The following is an 18,538-nucleotide window of genomic DNA, read 5'->3' on the forward strand; positions in this document are numbered from 1 at the left end:
CTTCCTGGCTTCCTAAGTAATCTCATCTGTACTCCTGTGCTTTCCCATCTACATTGGATTTATCTTTCTGTTGAATCCTGATGGGTGAAACTATTATAATTTCAACAAATATAACAATTATATTCTTACAATTTATTTGTAATTCTGGATCTCTTGTACCTTTAAAGTAATGCTGAACTTCTGACCTGATTTTCTTGTAAACGTAAAAAACCCAGGGTGGTAGTGAGAGTTTAAACCATGCAAATGTATGGATATGTGCCAGAGTGGCAATGAGCATATTATCTTAAATATATTTCTCTGGAACCACAGAATATTCTGAGTTGGAAGGGACTCAAAACAATCAACTCTAAAGTGAATGCCCCATATAGGGATCAAAACCGTGACCTTGGTGTTGTTAGCACCATGCTCTAACAGTACACCATAGGATGTTTTTTTAGGGAGTACATTTTCCAGTGATTGTAAAATCTTGTCTTATTGATCCTATCCAAAGCTGTCCATTTAGATGGTATTTTCTTTGTTTTCTTACTTTTCCCTCCATTGGCTATTACTCCTTCTCCTATGGAAGTTAAACAGCTGGGTGTAGTCTTGTGAGAAAGGAATACTTGTGCCTTGTGCATCATTTACTACACTATGGAATTAGGAATGTAACTTGTAAAGACACATAAGTCTATTTTCTTGTATTTCTGTTTTTGACAGTGCTCAATTTCAGTGCCAAGCTGAAAGCATGCATTTTGCTTCTAAACAGTCATTTAGTACATTCCTCAACAAAGTAAATTCACAAGGTTGTTGTAATTGATCAATTGGTGATTGACAGAAATCAGCTAATTAATACTAATCACATTCAGAAGAAAGTGCCACAACTTTGCCATTATTTACCCTATAAAAGCAAGAGACCATGTGTCCCTGGAACTTTTCATAAAAAAGGTCATTCTTTGGCTAGTCTGTTCTTGGTATCTGACTGTGACTACAACATGTATGAACCCCAACTGAGTAAAATTTTGCGTCTTCAAATGCAGTAGGTTTACAAATCTAATTGCAGTTAACACAGGAGCTTGTCCAGAGCTGCACATTGTTCTGGCAGTAGGTTGGCTCAGAGAATGTCACTTAACATCTTACTCACTCCACCAAAAAAAGTGAACGAAGAAAGAAAGAATTCTTAGGTTAAGGAACCCCACACAGCTAGGCCGCAGGTGGAGGATAAGATGCTCATAATGATCTCTGGGTGACAACCATACTGTGCACAAATGTCTGTTGAAGAAGGGTTGGACCAAATGACCTGTGCTTGTTTGGTAGCGCAGTTTTAGCCAGAAATCATGTCTTTGGTAAATTTCCAAGCCTGAGCCTTACGCTCCCAAGGAAAGTACATTTAGCTGGCTCACAGAATTAGTTCCTGAAGGAGTTTTTCATTCAGAAGGGCAAGGTTGGTATTTCCTCTGTAACTTGAGACTGCAGCGCTGTACATGCTACACAGATAGCTGTTGTGAAATAGATCTGAAAATTTTTAGTGTGAGGAAGTTAACTGCCACTGTATTGATCTATACTTTATGTCTTTCTAGTATAATATTGTAAGGTTTCATATTCAAGGGAAATAATATATATATTTTAAAAAATCTGTTAAAGTTAATACTGCAGAAAAAAATATGACAAATCAATTTCCTGCCATGTCTAGGTCTCAGGTGTCTCCTGGGGAACAGATTTCATTTCCTTCAGTACGAGCTCAAAAGCAGACCAAGGACAATAGCGGAAGCATTATTTGTAGCATCTGTGATGGGAAGCTATAGAAAGTTGTAAGCATAAGCTCTTCAACTTTGCTTTTACTCCCACTAAGCCTTCTGCAGACTTTTATTTCTCCCAGTGTCAAGGAGGGGAATTCACCTATGTTCTCTCACAAATTACTGCATGATGTGGGATGATCTGCTTTCTCAGACTAATTTCAGGAAGCTAATGCATCATTAGCCAGCTAATTTTAATAAATTAGGATAAAGAAATTTGTATTATGCAAAAGAAATTCCAAATACTGTTGTGATAAAAAATTAAACCTGTCAAACAGTGTACCAGTTTACTAGATGCATCAATTTGAATAACTACATCTGCTTATCATTCTGACTGCTGGCAGCTGCTCTGCTATGCCTGGTTCTCTCACACCATTGGTACAGTTTCTCTTCTGTCTGCTTCCGAATGTTACCTACTCTAATAGCCCTGAGTAGAGAAGATAAGGAAGCACTTGCTCAATACAGTTATGCCAGAGTGTTTAAGTAGTATACTAATCACCAAAATGGATTTGGACTACATCTTGCTTCTCTGTAGCCTGAGGGCATGGTTTCTATGGCAGTTAAAGCACTGACTGTGTATGCAATTAATAATGATTAGTCAGAGGGAAGAATTTGTATTGTAAAATTACATTTAGACAGAGTCAGTTCCAAGAGAGGGCTATATCCACTTGTATCTCCTCAAAGTCAATTGACTATAAAAGCTGATTAAATTCTTACCAATTCCACCATCTCAGTGAAATAGATATTCTGGGTTAAACTGAAAAACTTTTATTGCAAAACTAATATCCTGTAGTGTTTACTTCTTTTCCTAGCACCCAACTTTGCATTTCTTCTTTAATAAAAATAGTATCATGGTCCAAACATATTCTCCCTTACAGTCTCAGGTCAGGTAGTCTGCATCAGGCACTCCTTTTTATCTGTCTGATAGTAGGCCCCTGAGATAGTAAATCTCAATGCAGGAAAGAAAGTTGCCTGTGGCTAAATGTCATATGGTTTTAAGTTTCTCTTTGAACCAGAGAGTTACTTTCCATTCTTACAACTATGCTGATGCATACGTGATTATATATACTAAGCTGTAAATGACAGTAAAGTGTTCCCAACAGAGACTGTCATCATTAATTTGAAGCATTTCTAAAATCATGTCAGGTCTATAGAGCACTCAACTCTTTAATACTCCATTTCTAAATGGAAAATATACCTTTGGTAATGTTAATTTTCATTCAGACTGAACAGCTCTCAAAATTTGCTGATCTCACTTCCTGTATCATCAGTCAGAAAAAAAGTTTCACCCTAAGTAATAAAGAATAGTAGTATAAGTCATTATGTTTGACAGAATTATTTCTTATCTTAATGGAAACTGGCATAGATGATGCTGTTTTAAGTTTCTCGTAACACTACGCCTTGGACATTTACTTTGTCTTTGATGGATAAAAAGAGGCTCAAATCCAAACTCTTACAAAGCACAGTGGCTTCTTGATGACACCAAAAGACAGCTGGCAGAGCAACTTGAGTTCTTGCTTTTCAGAACCAACATGGTTTCTGAATAGAGATATTGATACAGATTAAACTCTGACAGGTAATCTATGAACAAAGTGTCATTCTAAGAGAGGGAACAAGTGTTGGCAGTTTACACGCAGGCTGGCCAATGTGTTTGAGATGGGCTTTAAAGTGAAGGGCCTCAGGCGTGGGATCAAAAATGGCAATGCTTACACAGTTGCATCCAATTAGGAAATAAACTAGGCCAACCAGAGCAGTGACAGATGTTCCCTAGCTGCCTTCAAAGGTAAGAACAAAGAGGTCAGCCACCTCCAGGAGGGGGATGTGTATGGTTGTGGTAATTCTCTTGCAACCCTCCTGCGAGACCTGCACGCTTGATTACCTCCCTGGAATGCTTGTAGACGAATGCATGTAGCTTAGGGACTAAACAGGAAGAATATGGTAGCCTTCTATTATGGAATGGCTGGCTGGGTAGATGAAGGAAGACCAGTGGATGTGGTCTACCTGGACTTCTGCAAGGCTTTTTAACACTGTCTCCCATAACATCCTCACAGGAAGTTCAGGAAGCATGGGTTGATGAGTGGACAAAGAGGTGGGTTGAGAACTGACTGTCAGAGCTCAGAGGGTTGTGGTCAGCAGTACAGAGTGTAGCTGGAGGCCTGTAGTCAGCGGTGCTCTCCAGGGGTCAGTACTGCATCCAGTCTAGTTCAGTTTATTGATAAGTGACCTGGATAAAGGGACAAGTTTGCTGATGACGCAGGACTGGGAGGAGTGGTTGACACACCCGAAGGCTGTGTGAGAACTGGACAGGCTGGAGAAACTAATGAAGTTCAGTAAGGGCAAATGCACTGTCCTGCAGCTGGGGAAGAATAAACCCATGCACTGGTGCAGGCTGGGGACCAACCTGCCAATCACAGGATGTTCCAGCAGCAGGTAAACGGGTCTGCTAAACTGGTAACACGTCTTGGCGAGCTCTGGGTGCAATATGTCCTATCTCTCCATACATATTCATCAGTGAAAACACTGTTTCTGTTGTTTCTATTCTATGGAAAGTGGCATTATGCTTTATTCAATGAGAAATACTAGATTTCTCCTAACACAATCTCTATTTTCTGTTAAAAAAAGATTAATTACCTGCAAAAAACCACATTGTGTCCAGACAGATCAAAGACAATACATTTATTAAACTTTGAGAAAAACAAACAAAACACTAACATAGAGAAAATTAAATAGAAACTGAAAGACACATCTTCTGACCGGTGTATCATGGCTTGTGTGACCAGAAAAGTACCAAAATGACATTCTGAGTTTGACTGAGGTATTTAACTATTTTTGGCAATAGAAACAGAGTAAGAAACTTCTTTCAAACACACACATAGGCATTACTTGCAATAGTGTCTATCATCTATGAAATTTTATATGAAACTAAATAATGTAGCTGTTAGAAAATTATAGCAGCAAATTAGCAGAATATCTAATGCACATTTATCATAAAGTACGTGCTAAACTTAAAAATCCCACCCAGTAGTTGGGCCCAGTTGTGTAGCACTTGGTCACAAAAAGAGCATCAGTGAGTTCAGTTGGAGACATCATAAGCAAGACCTGAATTTGCTGCACATCATACACTTCTGTTCAGGTCAGAGTAAAGAAATGAATGTTCCTATTCGCTTTCTAAGAAGAACCCTGCTGTGATGAAACCATGGCCTAGGAAGGTAACTCCTGAAACAATAATAATTAATTGCAAAGCTCTATCAGTTTCTTAACATACACAAGAACATAGAGAGCTTCCTCACTGAGTTTCAGTTTTCTCTCCTTTCTTTCTGAAAGTCCGCCTAACACGGTCAGAGGAGATGCTGTTAGGCTGCAAAAATGAAAACCACGTTTGAACAATACTGCACTTGATCCCCTTGTTCCACTGAAGTATTTTAATCCTATTATATCTTTAAAAGTTAACTGCTGGCTAACTTCTGAAGTCCTTAATTTATTTATTTTTATCAAGACTTTATGTGGCACAGACTAGTAAGTGTAGCGATACCTTTGGCTGTGGAGGGGCTTCAGAAGTTGGTCAAATATGAAGATACTATGCTGCTAAGTTATCAGAGCTTATTCACATGTGCTCAAAAATTTTCAATAAAATTTTAGTTGCACAGTGTTTAATACTGTGGACAAAAAAATTTTGGTTATAAAAAATATATTATTATTAGCATTAACTAGAATCTGATGAAGAACAGAATAATTTGCCCAAGTATTCTGTATATTTTAAAATTTTACACGGAACTTTAAATTGCATGTTACTAGTTACCATAAGAAAGTAAAAGAATCAGTTAATTTTAAGTTCCTACAATATTTCAAAATTTTTCTATGGGTTTCTTTGGAGGTATAAAATGGCTCTGTAAAAATCTATTTTTTCTTTTAGCTGTGAACAAAATTTTATAAAACAGAAAACTCCTTTTTAGGACTGCAGCAATTACATTACTTAAATGGGTCATCATAATTGAATTACAGTGTGTAGTGTAATAGAAAACATTTATGGTTTTATGACCAAAGTATTAAAATATATTTTACCAATTTATGTAAATCAAAACAGATGTGTTATTTAGTCAAGCTACTTTTGTGTTTTCACCTATATGATCAGTTCCCAATTATTGATATAAAGATCTCTGCCAACAGCAGTTTTTTCTAAATTCTTAGACTTTAAACCACCTGATTTTTAGCTTTATCAAAATGCACAATTTACTGTATATTAAACAGTAATTTCAATGTTTAATTTCACAAAAATCAACACCCACAAGAACAAGACAAAACAGCCTCAAGACAAATTCATAGATAATATTTACAGAACACAATAGGAATATTTTGATTTATATTTTACGTTGCAACATTTCAGATAAAATTATAAGAACCACGAAAAACTTTTAGACTTCATTTTGGTTTCAGCATACAAGCCCAAAACTGACTCTCTGCTGTGAAACACTACACACCTCATCAAAAAAGAGCTATGGCATGATTTTGTTCAGCTGGTCTGTGCTCACATAGCCACAAGACACATTGAATTCCTTGTCTGGCACCGGCAGCGCAGTTGCATTTAGCACAAGGCCTTGTGGAGAGTGAACGATGTGGATTGACGTATAGTCTGCGACAGGCATCTCTGAACTTGGGGGTTCTGCTGTTGAAGCTCCAAAATTGCCAACAGTAGTGGTAAGGCTCTCTGTGGTGAAGTAACCATCTTCATTATAGCTTTGTTCCTGAACATGTGGCTCATTCTCTTCATGGGAAGTCACAGCAATGCATTTTTTCACATCTGCCTCACAGAAATAGGTGTTGTCCATGGTGAAGTCTTGCTCTGTGCAGCCTTCATGCTGTGCTCTCCCCAACTTGGATTTCTGCCCTGGTGAAAGTACAACCCTGCCTGCTGGAGTAATATCACTCACTTGAGCGTAAAAGTCAGTACTTGTCAATGAATTCTGGTTGCTTATCTGGGTATGGGCTGATGGACGGGGTGACTCAATGCTGTCTGCGAAGGGTGCCCATGGGTGGCTGTTTTCAGGCTGAGTATTCCCATGCTGGCGTTGGGGGTCTGTGTTGGCAAGGCTTGGAAGTGACTCGTCATCTTGTCTGTCAAGGCACAAGAGATCCTCTTCTTTTTCAGTAGCCTTTTTGAACTGATCACTGTCAGAGGTGGCATCACATGTGTCGCTTGCACTGAAGTCTGTCTCTGGAATATCTGGTTCACAACAACTGGCCCGTCCAGAATCATCATCCTTCACTCCCAAGCAACCATGAGATTTTAGATGATCTTCACTCAGGAGCCTGTCAGTATCTGAGGCTCTGTTCTTTCCATCAGGGTCTTCTATGTCCAACTCAATAAACTCAACCCACAAGTCGTCATTGTATAGCTGTGCCATGTAGGTGTCATGGCAGGCTAAGATGGAATTCACTTCATCTAGCTTTCCTTTCTGCAAAGCAAAAAAAAAAAAAAATTATAAAGGAAATAATAAAAATGCTTGTCCTTTTTATAATGTTAACTTAGGTAAAGGTGACTGTAGCTACGTAGTAATTGCAAAAGGCTTCAAAATTATTTTATGCAAACTAATTCTGTGGCAACTCCCCCAACATCAGAATTTTCTTCTACAAAACTTTTCTGCCTGGGACAACAGTTGCCATCTGCTACTACTACTACTACAGAGATTCCCAGTGTATATTTTAGAGTTCAATATTACCTTCAAGAGATCTGGGTCAATCCCTTTAATCTTTGGAACTGGAACAGGAGGAAAAATAAGCATTTTTAACCTGGAAAAAAAAAATTATGGCTTTTAATTGACAGTCATCTTTTTAAAGGAAGTTAGAAAGAAGACAGGCTTACACTGTATTTATATTTAATTAGTTCAAAACCCAAATGTTTGAAAATGAAATTTCAAATACTCCTAAGGAAAAGAAGTAATGTTTTCCCTCACTGCAAATTAAGAAATAAGCTTTCTGCAAGCTTCCTTGTTGAAATCCCTTATATTTATGTGGGAATCCGTTTTGGGGTCTGGTCTTTGACAGTTCAATGCTGTATAGAAAGAGAGTGAATTCCTAGTTTCCCTTTTTACATACTTTTCAATGGAATCTGATACAAGCCTCAGTATGCAGTGATTTTCCCAACAATTTTTTCAGGGACACAGTAGCTTTGCATACACCCAATAAATTTAAATAGGGGAACAGAAAATGGGAATTGGTGGAAAGAGTGAATTACTTTAGAAATAATAAATAAAACTGAAAAACATCTGCAAAAATTTAGTCTAATATTTTGCCATCTCTATGATACTTCTGCTTTTTGAATCATTAGTGCAACAAGTAATATATAATTAAGGCAGGGGATTACCCTTGTAGAGAAAGGACTAGTAATTTGCTTGTGCATTTGCAGGCTGTGGAAATACGTATTATTATAATCCTTCATAAAGTGCATTCCTTTCTTTTTGAGGAGACCAAAAAGAACACCAAACCAAACCAGCCCCCCCGCGACTCCCCCCTCCCCTCCAATTCTAACAGAAAGATAATTTTCCATTAATAATAATCCAACAGTAGCTGGTCATGCTTTTCTCTTCTATTTAACCTCCCTTCTTCTTTTGCAAACAGATAAACAAAAGGAAAATTCAGAATTCTCTTTATACTGGGTTACTTGCCTATTTTAGAAAGTAAGGTGTGGGAACAGCAGATACAAATCCAAATATTACTTTTGCTGCCTTGTTAGTGACCTTGGTGAGGTCCAGAGAGGGTCACAGGAGTTATAAAGACTGCCTAGAGAGAAATTTAGGCACCTTTGGCTTAACCATGGCAGGTCCAAATTCCTCAGATGTTTCTGGTTTTGGGCAGAACCTCAGTGTTCTGCCCAGCACGCCTAATGAGAGCCAGAAATCCAGTAATTTTCCACCTAATCCCTGGAGAGGCAGTGTAAACTGGTTGGCTATCAGAGTACCAGCTTAGGGCTTGTGCTTTACAGTTGAATCCACAAATCAGGTATTCTGACAGGACTGGGCATTGCTTCTAATGCAAAAGACAAAGAATTTTACCATTCACTGCCTGGAGAAGACATTTGGGGGGGAGAACTATGCTGTGCTCCTTTCTTAGCCTAGCATAACTCAAGCTTTCATCTCTCAACTCTAATGACCTAAACCTATGGCATCTGTCCTAGAGGGACTCGTTCAGATCCTGTGAGATCAAAACTGAGGAAAATATGAATTGGTATCTTTGAGAATCAGGAGGAAACCAAGCCTGGATATTTCGCATTATGGAAAACTTATGCAGGCTGTTTTTCTGCAGAATACATTGCCATTCCACCACCAAATGCTTCAGTTTTGAAGGAAAGGGTGCGCGCCAACCATCCAGTAAAACTTTCCCCATGAAGAAGTTTTCTCAGTGGAGAAAAGCTTCTTCCAGCATTCATGATTAGCATGGAAGGTATTTATAAAGTCTGATCAGAGATATGCTCCAGACCTCAGGATTTTCTGAGACTAAGCCACCCATTGCTCAGTGTGCTGACCTTAGCTCCTGGTCCCAGATGCACATTGCCCAATTCTCTCACCTCAAGCTTTTGTCATGAATTGTATCAGTAGCCTTGCTCTTAAATCTGGGATTGGGATGCTATTGCAGGGAATAGCTTCCTGAAATTAAACTCTCTCAAAGCATAGGGCCTACTAAAATAAAAAATTATTGTTTAATAGAATTTTCTTTTTATCTGCTCCAAATGCGCCATATAGTTTTCATCTCAGTACGTCAAATGAAATTTCACTATTAGCTCGTATGTGCAAAACTACTTAGTGTTCATTTTCAAAGTGTAAACACAAGACCACTGACAACATGCATGGGTGCACTGGGTCTTGACCATGGTGTTGCTCCATAGTGTGGAACAGTACTGGTATGACATCCAAGTTGAATTCTGCCAAAACCTATCCCTGAACACACATATCAGGGGATTAATTGATTTAAGACTGTCATTTTTATGTATGTTTTCTTCTTTCATTTTTATATATCACAATTTCGTAATTTTTACAAACAATGCAATTCTGTGCTTTGTTTCATTTTATTCTTGTTATCTACAGAAGCCGCAATTTATCCACAGAGACCAATATTCCCCTATGACTCAAGCTCTTTCCCTTGGCTTCAAGAAGTAGAGTTTAGTGGAATGATCTAAGAACAAAATCAAATATATAAAATATATAGACACAGGTTTATATGAAACTTTTGAACAGCATGTGAATAAAAATAGTGTTAAGAAAATTTGAATTAACTAAAAAACCAACCCCCTTCAAAGCCTAAGTAAATCAATTGTGTAGAATAAAATGTTCTGCAGTGCAAGAGGAAGATCAACATAATCAGATTCCCTGTGCTGAAGGCCCAATACATACAAATTCTAGTTTTATGTAGTTTACAAGAATGGACAAAAATGGTCACAATGGTTCCTAGTCCCCCAGATTTGAAATAATTGAAAAAAATTTTTTTTTTTTAAGCCACAGGTACATAAAATCCAACAAATAAAAATTCTCTACCTTGGTTGTTTAGACAGCATGATTGAGATCACTGTTACAGCCAGCCCACACACTCCAAAGACAACAACTAAGAACCATGGAAACTCAACTTCTGAAACAACAAAACATGAACATATAAGCAGGAATCTCCGTCACTGTCACATCTTTAATTTCAACCTTGTCTTCTACCACCTGAGGATTCCAAAGCGGTAAAAACCGATGAAAATTTTTGTTACGTAAATGTGAAAGTTCTATGTTCAGCAGAAATAAAAATGTGCTTTTGTTCTAGTTCTGGCCAGGACTCAGAGGTTCTTCGATACCACCTCATGTCATTGCTAGGGACAGACAAAGGAACTCTCTGGCTTCCAAGAAAAAGGATGTGACTTCTGGTTGAAAAATGCGGTGGCATTGTCTGACATTGCTTGTCTGTGCAGTGAGCATTTCTGTGTGTGAACCACCCTCTCTTTTGTATATTTTTGCTACAAATATTGTTGCTGTTACTGTTTGTTTTCTTATCTCATTGCTGTTTCCAGTAAACCATTCATATCTCAATCCATGATCTTCACTTTTTCTGTCATCAGTTCTCAACTCCATCCCGCTGGATCAGGAAGGAGAAGGGGGTACCGAGTGAGCGGGGTGTGGTTTGGGACAGTCTCAGTCACAGCAGTGAACTGGGGAGTACCATTCCTAATCCATGGCAGCTTTTGGTCTCAGTATCTCTCCATGCATTTATGAATCCACTGAGACTCCTTGCAAAACCAGACTGATTTCATAAATCTAAACAAGATCTTAGTAAAGATAATACCTATAGCAAAATCAGCCATGAGGAACATTCTGCCTGCTTGGAACATGGTATCAGTAGTTCTGATAGTGTATAATGCCACAGACATGCTACTACTTGTTCATCCAGGCTGAGAGAATATTTAGTAATAGGACATGAATCACAGGCAAACTATTTTTCTCCCACAAAAGCTAAAGTGTGGTGGTGTCGAAAAACATACCACATCTCTTTCTAAAAGTTAAAGATTAATTATGTTGTGAACCAACTGAATCAACTGAAAAAAAAATATCCCTTTTATTTACCTTGTGGATGGCTACAAAGAATTTAGAAATTAATTGAGAAAAGCAATTCTGTAGAAATGAAGAACAATGCTGATAAATGAAATGCTTTCTCTCTTGAATACTAGATTCCATTATGCGTAATATGACATTGTAGATTACAAAGCATAGAGAAATTTGTTCTAGCTTTAGTCTTAGATTTTTCTCATTTCTTCATAACTTTAAGTTTTCCATAAAAATTTCACTCTTTTTTTTTTTTTTTGGACCAAGGAATACTAGACAGAAAGCTTTAGAATGCTATACATGACGATAAATAACCTTTCAGAGAAAAAACAAAATATAGAATTCTGGTACAAGTTTGAGACCTGTATTCCCAGCTCAGATTTTGACCAGACATGCTTCCAGGCATCAGTTAAGTTCTATATGGGTATGTCTGCATTAAACAGGTCTCTCTTTTGGTAAGTCATTGTCATATCAGTGAGACCAGCAAATGCCCAGCTACTTCAAGAAATTAGAACATAGCATTAGACGACTTTAAATTATTAATACATGAAAAGTATCTGAAGTTTATTTCTGTGTTCCTGAAAGTGATATACAAATAAGTAAAATTAAATTCTCAATCAAATCAGCTCACTGCTGCTGTGTGAGGTGTGTGGATTAAGATCACCTTGGAGAATCTGAGTTGCAGTGACTGAAGAAAACTGACTGTAGGACGGCCTACTGGATTTTCCTAGTATTTTAATTTAACTCGTATGAAAACTTTGACCTCTTAATGCAGATGGGGTTAATAAAATGATGCCACATGTAGAAAACATTAACTGTTCCTATAAATTAGAAATGAGAACTAGTAATAGGAAGAGCTAAAAAGGAGAATATAGTAAGATTTTGAAAGTGAAGAGTTACAGATTGTTTGATGTTATACCTTCACTAATACCCTGGAAAATGAAGTGAAGCAGCTTGTTAAAATTACTTGCTGAAGACCTCATATTTTGAAGAGTTAATTTAGTAGCTCAGACCTGAGAACACTTCTGGGAAAGGCACTATATCATTCTTTCAATAGAAAAAATGTGATTCTTAATGGCTGCTTCTTCTTCTGTCTTTAACAGCACTTTAAAATGATTACCAGTCGCAAGCAAGAATGAGAAAAACACTCAAGGCCCTTGACAGTATATCAGGATGATCAGAAAAGCACATAATTCTGGAAACCAACTTGGCCAACAGTATTATAAGAAATCACAATTCTTCTCTTCCCAAATGAAGTGCTCATTTTAGATGATGAAATATAAGATTTAATTTTGGTTTAGACTCTATGAGATGTGCAACAGCAGTTATCTCTGATTCTTAAAGCTGTTCGTATTTTTGCTCTCTGATGAGCTGTGAAACAATCTTGCTGAGTTTGCTTTGGAACTTGTACATGGAACTTGAACATTCTTAATCTCACCATATGATTCTCAGTAGGCTGCATTATCTATGTATTCAACCATACAACATGGTGGAAAATACCCTCCATCCCATCACCAAAAAGACAATAATCACAGCTATAAAAACACTTTGCTTATTTACCTTCCGTACAATGATCACATCCAATGCCTATTTGAGAAAATGATACATAGAGGATTTCACTGAACTCCCCGAATTTTTCAGAAGTTCGTTGTCTTGATCGGATTCGTATCTCATAATCTCTTGCTGTCTTCAGAGAGTACAGTGGAACCATTGTTGAGAGCCTGGGTTTTAACTGTAAAGACAGAGGGACTGTGATTTATTTGTTCGAGTTGTACCGGAAATTTTACGCTACTGCTTGATTTCAGAAAGAAAAATTTGAGGGTGTTTTTGCTACTGGGAATTTTAAGGATACCACAAGAAGGGTTCAGAGAAAATTCACACCATTTACTGTTGACTTAGTAGTCATCAGGCATTTCTGTGATTCAGGGCACCAAAAGCAGAGAATCCAAGCTCTATAAATACAGTCAGCGAAGAAAGGCAGCTTCCCCCAGTTAAAAGCCGTAAGTAGGTAGTGTGAACATCTTTCACTGATCTTATCAGGTTGTAAATCCTTTCTACTGTTATAACACAACATTACTGATTGAAGAATGCCAAAAATATTGTTAAAATAACCGGAGAGTTCTAAAACTACTGCAATCTTCTCTATAGGTTTAATGGTTATAGCCAGACATATTGCATGTTAAAAGTGTTTTTATTTGGACAACACTGTATTAGGTCCCCAAAATCTTCAGCTATATACAAAAGGTGATAACGGAGACTGTGTGAGAGCTGGCATCAGACTGTTGGTCTTTGAAACTTCTATTTTAACTGCAACATACTTAGACACTGCTGAATATCAAACAGTGTGGGAAATCACATTAGAGATCCTAATGGGTGAAATTTCTCCCTTTTTCTATTACTCCTCTAAGAATATGCATTTTAATTCCAACAGCCCAAGAAAAGTATACAAAAAATAAGGAAAGTGTCCTAAAAATAGAAATTCATGTGGCAGATATTATATTCTACTCTTACTTCAGAATCATGGATGATACCAGAAAAAAACCTTCATGGGCTAGGATTTAAAATATCTGGAAAGCAGTGGGCTTTGGGAATTTGAAGGACAATTCACCAGTACAGTCCTATAATCTCTGTAGCTGCATAACCTAAACTTGAGACACAATCTGTTGGTGGCTGTGTTCTCTGGAGTTGTCTGATCCCTGGTGACTCCAGACTCCAGTGTTCTTAGAACCAACCAGTCAGATTTTGGAGGAGGCAGACTGCTTTTCTCTGCTAGTAGTTGAGCATAAGATTGTGGAGAACCATTGCTCTACACCACCAATGTTTTAACATGTGAAGAATATCCAGTTGGAAAGCATTAGAAGGAAATTCAATATATACCTATTTCATGCTATTAAGCCACAAAGAAATAGTTCACTGAAGTTTCATAGGTAAGTTTACATGCATCCCAAATAATGGTGTCACTTGGAAAAAGCAGTATGAATACAAAATCAGAGCCTTTATGAAAGACACCTGGATGAGGCAGGATGTATAGACTGGGGAAAGTTCAGCATGAAGTGAATAGATGAACAGCACTTTTCTTAGTCAAGTAATCAAGTAAAAGTCATAAGAGAGAAACATCATAAAAGATAACTAATACTTTGTCTCATGAGCACCCATTATGTAAGGGTGGATATTTTATTGGGTTTAGAATGTTTCTCAGAAAATAATTTTGGTCCTCTTATCACTATAACTTACTGTTATAACACTTTACTAATTATTGTTTCATCCTCTTTCAATTAAGATGTTATTTATTTTCAATCAGTAAATATATTGAAAAATAATAAAGGCTATACAAGAAAAATCAAACAATCATCCCCAAACATATAAAAAAATTACAAACAAGTCTCAGTAAGGGGGGGACTTAGTACAATAAAGTCTTATCAGAGACTTTATTGTACTATAAATTAATTTTTGTATTAGTTATATGTACAAATCATTATGGTATATTTAAGCAGTCAAAGATTATCCTTTGTGTAAAAAACTAGTAATAACTAGACATGTATAACTTGACAATGTAAAACCAGACATTTATCTCTTAACGTGCTTCAACACTCATTTGAGAAAGTATTTGTAGCAAGGAATGCAAAGAGTGAAATTCTAGCATTGCTTCAACACTGTTAATCAGAAATTTGCTCTTGTCGTCGGCCAGACCAGGACTGTGTTCAGAAATTTGTGCTCAGATAGTGTCTCAGTGAATTATTCCATGTTTATCCTCCTAAGCTGAAAGGCTTACAAAACCATACAATATACACAGCTTAAGTACAACATAATCTATAATACTTTGTCTCTTGAGGCAAGTATAGCAGTCCGGAATTCCTTATCTGTGTTCTGAAAGAACACTGATCTTCAAATCTTTGCTCTCCAGAGAACTCTTCTCAAAGCATTCTGGGATTATTGATAGTACTGGAGCAAGAACAAAGCTTTATTACGGTATTTATAAGACTGATACCTAAAGGCTTATAAGAAAAACCATCAAAAATGTGCATTTTTAGAGAGATACTTGTATTGACTCTTTCTTTTGAAAAGCTACAGATTTTCAGTTTTTAAAGACTATTGATTTACTGCCTAAGCTTAACTCATTTCATAGGCTTTAAAACAGGGGCTAATATATTAAGTACAGCTTAAATCAGTATAGATAGAAAAGACAGAGAAGTATTAGGCAAAAAACGTTGCAGACATTATAGGCCTGTCTGGCTGTAGGCTTATTAATAAGGAGTAGTGTAAGGAGAAAATGCTAACACTGAGAAGGATCAGAAGTGAGGAGGGGACCAAGGTCTTTCACAGGTGAAAGGCAAGCAAACCAGTTTGACTGTGTTTCAGTTGAGGATTTCCCTATGTTCAAATCGTCTAAATTTGCCTTTCGTAGTTAAAGACAAATTTGTAACAGTATTATCTGGGTTTTTTTTCTGCCAGCTAACTCAGTTAATACTAATAAGAAAGCAAAGGAAGGATTCTGCTCTGACATGATGTTCTTACTGCATTGAAGAAAAGTTCTGCATATACAAATATGCCATGACACACTGGCATTTAGCCTATGCATTCAGGTAAGATGGGTACAATATCTGCCCTGTAACAGAAAAAATGAACTTCACAAGAAGTTAAGTGATTTTCAAATTGAAAACTTAAAAGATTTGAAATATTTTGTTTTATACTTTCATAGACTATCCACATAGTCACAAATTTGCCCTTGATGTCTGTTACGCAATTTGTAAGTTTTATCTCTGTTGCATTATTTTTATCTGCTTTTTGTATCAAATATTAAATTGTAACTCAAAGCCTTTTTCTTTTTCTTTCTCTCTCTCTCTTTCTCATTCTCTCTTCTTTCTTTCTCTTTCTCTCTTTCTGAAATGATAATTATAAATATTAAAATTTTACAGGTACTCTGAAGAACCTGAATTGACATGGTGGCATTTACCAAACAAAATATTCCTGTTCTGACTACTGAAAAACCATGCACTTTTTAAATAGCTGACGTTTCAAAAAACAATAGAAAAATATTTTATCCTTGAAGAAACTTGCATATATCTGGCTATTCCTGTAGTTACTTATCTAACACAGGGGTTTCTGGGTTTTTCATTATCCTCTCTGTCAACTATCTTGACACATAAAGTTACAGTGTTTGCTAGAAAATGTCAGACAAAATATAGGCATATTGTTTAAGAATTAAGGTATTGTCTAATTAGTAATTACAAACATATTTTTCATGGTGGTACAAAAACGTTAGGGACAGAACAAGCCTGCCCTGTGCTATGACTATTGTATAGTAAATATTTGTTTCATACCTCCTTCCATTTTGTCTCATTAACTTCTTTGTACTGCAACTCATACTCCAGAGTAATCCATCCCTTCCGAACATCTGCTGTTGGTGGTGGATCCCATCTTACCTGGATATCCCCATGGATCCCAGTCTGACTAGTATTTAGCAGAGTCCAGTTAAGGTGGACAGGAGGATCAGGTAGTACTGTTTAAACAGAGTATTTGGAATAAAACAGCCAGTTTTCAATATGAAATGATAATTCTTACTACACACTGATAAATTATTTCAGGACTTAAAAAGTATATTAACCATGTATTTTCTGATGAAAATTGAATATATTGCAATGACAAAGTCATTACAAGTTTTGTAACAAGAAGGCACCCTGCCATTGGCAGTAGACATGCTCTGCACAAATCTCACCCAAGCAACTTATAAAGAAGATTAAGAATGTATTCCCTATTGAAGTATATTTCTGAACAGCAGATTATAAAACACTAGATATAAACAATTATCCTTCAAAATTTAAATCTAGAGTTCTTACTAGAAATAAAAGCAATAATTGGAGTAGCACAGAAAGAGAAATATTTAGTAGCTAATATACAAGTACATTGAAAAACTTTGGTATTCGAAAAACTAATCTAAATTTGCTCAGCTGAATAAAAGAGAGCATTGGGTATTCTAATCATAGAAGGAATAAATTATCTGGATATGCAGTTAATGGTGGTACACTACCACTCTGAACAAGCAATAACATCTGTAAAGTCCCAGGCACAGCAAAGTCACAATACATATTGTCATAAATATAAATCCTAGCTTAGAAATGCTAAACATCCTGATGCTTTAGATTACAGTTCATTCAGGAACAAAATAGTGTTTTGCTTCCAGAGCTTTGGAGAATCAAAGTTTTAATGCCAACCTTGCTGGACAAGGAGATGTAGCATCCATTTAGAAAGAACTCAAAGTGACAGCAAAGACAAGCTCATTTGAACATGTACACATTTAAGAGACCGCTAGTATTTAGAAAAAGAAACCACATATTTGCTTTTATCCTTTAAGCTTTCTTCCAATCTAGGCAATATTTTCTGGTGTGGATCACATTACAGGTGTTACAAAATCAAATCCCTTCCTATGTATCATATATTTTAGATACTAACTTTTCTGAGAGGCAATGTTTAAATACAGTCTGAGTAATACAAAAGCTTATAGAGGTAAGATACATAATGGAAGCATACCTATTTCATCAACACTGAAACATTTTTTATCGTACAGTTCATTTTTACTGGCAAGCTGAACACAATATGGTGTCCACACAGAGGTGTAGGACGCGTTGAAATAACAGCTATTTTTTCCTGAAGTGATATAATCAGGGCATTCTTTCCAGTCTTCCTCATTACTAGAATGACAACAAAAATGCAATATTCATGAGAGAGAGAGAGATTTATAGACCTTACAAAGTCCAAATTACAGGTGTTAAAAGACACAGTACTGATAAGTTGTAACATTTATGAAAGGGAGAAAAATATGTCAGTATTGGTGGTGATTTTCAATGAAACCACTACTGAAGCAACCTTCATAACTAAGTTTAGGCACTCATGTACTCTTAACGGCATTTCTGAGCTTTGGATGCTGCTTCAAAAGCACTGATGGCTCACACTCAGGAAAGTGCCCAGCTGTGGATGCTGCAGGAGCACAAACCAACCCAGGACCATACGATGTAAAAGAAGAGAAAAACAGTGCTGTGACTGAGGAAGGGCTACATTGCATGGGATACAGAACTTCTAAAGCACAAGCTTGGAATTGCTAGCAAGAAAACCTCTTTTACATTTTCACAATGACTTTTTTCAAAAATTCATAAATGTTCTTTGTAAATAAAAGAACTGCAGCAGGAGATATCACATCCATTT

The 18,538-nt window shown here is 36.7% G+C and overlaps 1 protein-coding gene across 5 annotated transcripts in view; it reads right to left on the minus strand.

Annotated features, from left to right (window-relative positions):
* Positions 1-4,433: 4,433 nt before the first annotated feature.
* The window catches only part of GHR (growth hormone receptor), a 151,737-nt gene continuing 137,632 nt past the window's right edge, over positions 4,434-18,538 (minus strand). For 4 of the 5 annotated variants that reach the window (XM_042028420.1, XM_042028421.1, XM_042028419.1 and 1 more), the window contains 6 exons: positions 17,867-18,027; positions 16,660-16,838; positions 12,899-13,070; positions 10,298-10,388; positions 7,490-7,559; positions 4,434-7,225 (listed from right to left, as the gene is read on the minus strand). In XM_042028420.1, the coding sequence (XP_041884354.1) occupies positions 6,266-7,225; positions 7,490-7,559; positions 10,298-10,388; positions 12,899-13,070; positions 16,660-16,838; positions 17,867-18,027 (1,633 nt within the window). In that variant the 3' untranslated portion in view covers positions 4,434-6,265. The remainder of the gene's footprint in view (positions 7,226-7,489; positions 7,560-10,297; positions 10,389-12,898; positions 13,071-16,659; positions 16,839-17,866; positions 18,028-18,538) is intronic. The other variant, XM_042028423.1, reaches the window with a different exon arrangement.

The sequence above is a fragment of the Corvus kubaryi genome, unplaced genomic scaffold, assembly GCF_017639235.1.
Source record: "Corvus kubaryi isolate FWS band 111438036 unplaced genomic scaffold, C.kubaryi_AGA036_p1.0 37308, whole genome shotgun sequence".
NCBI lineage: Eukaryota > Metazoa > Chordata > Aves > Passeriformes > Corvidae > Corvus > Corvus kubaryi.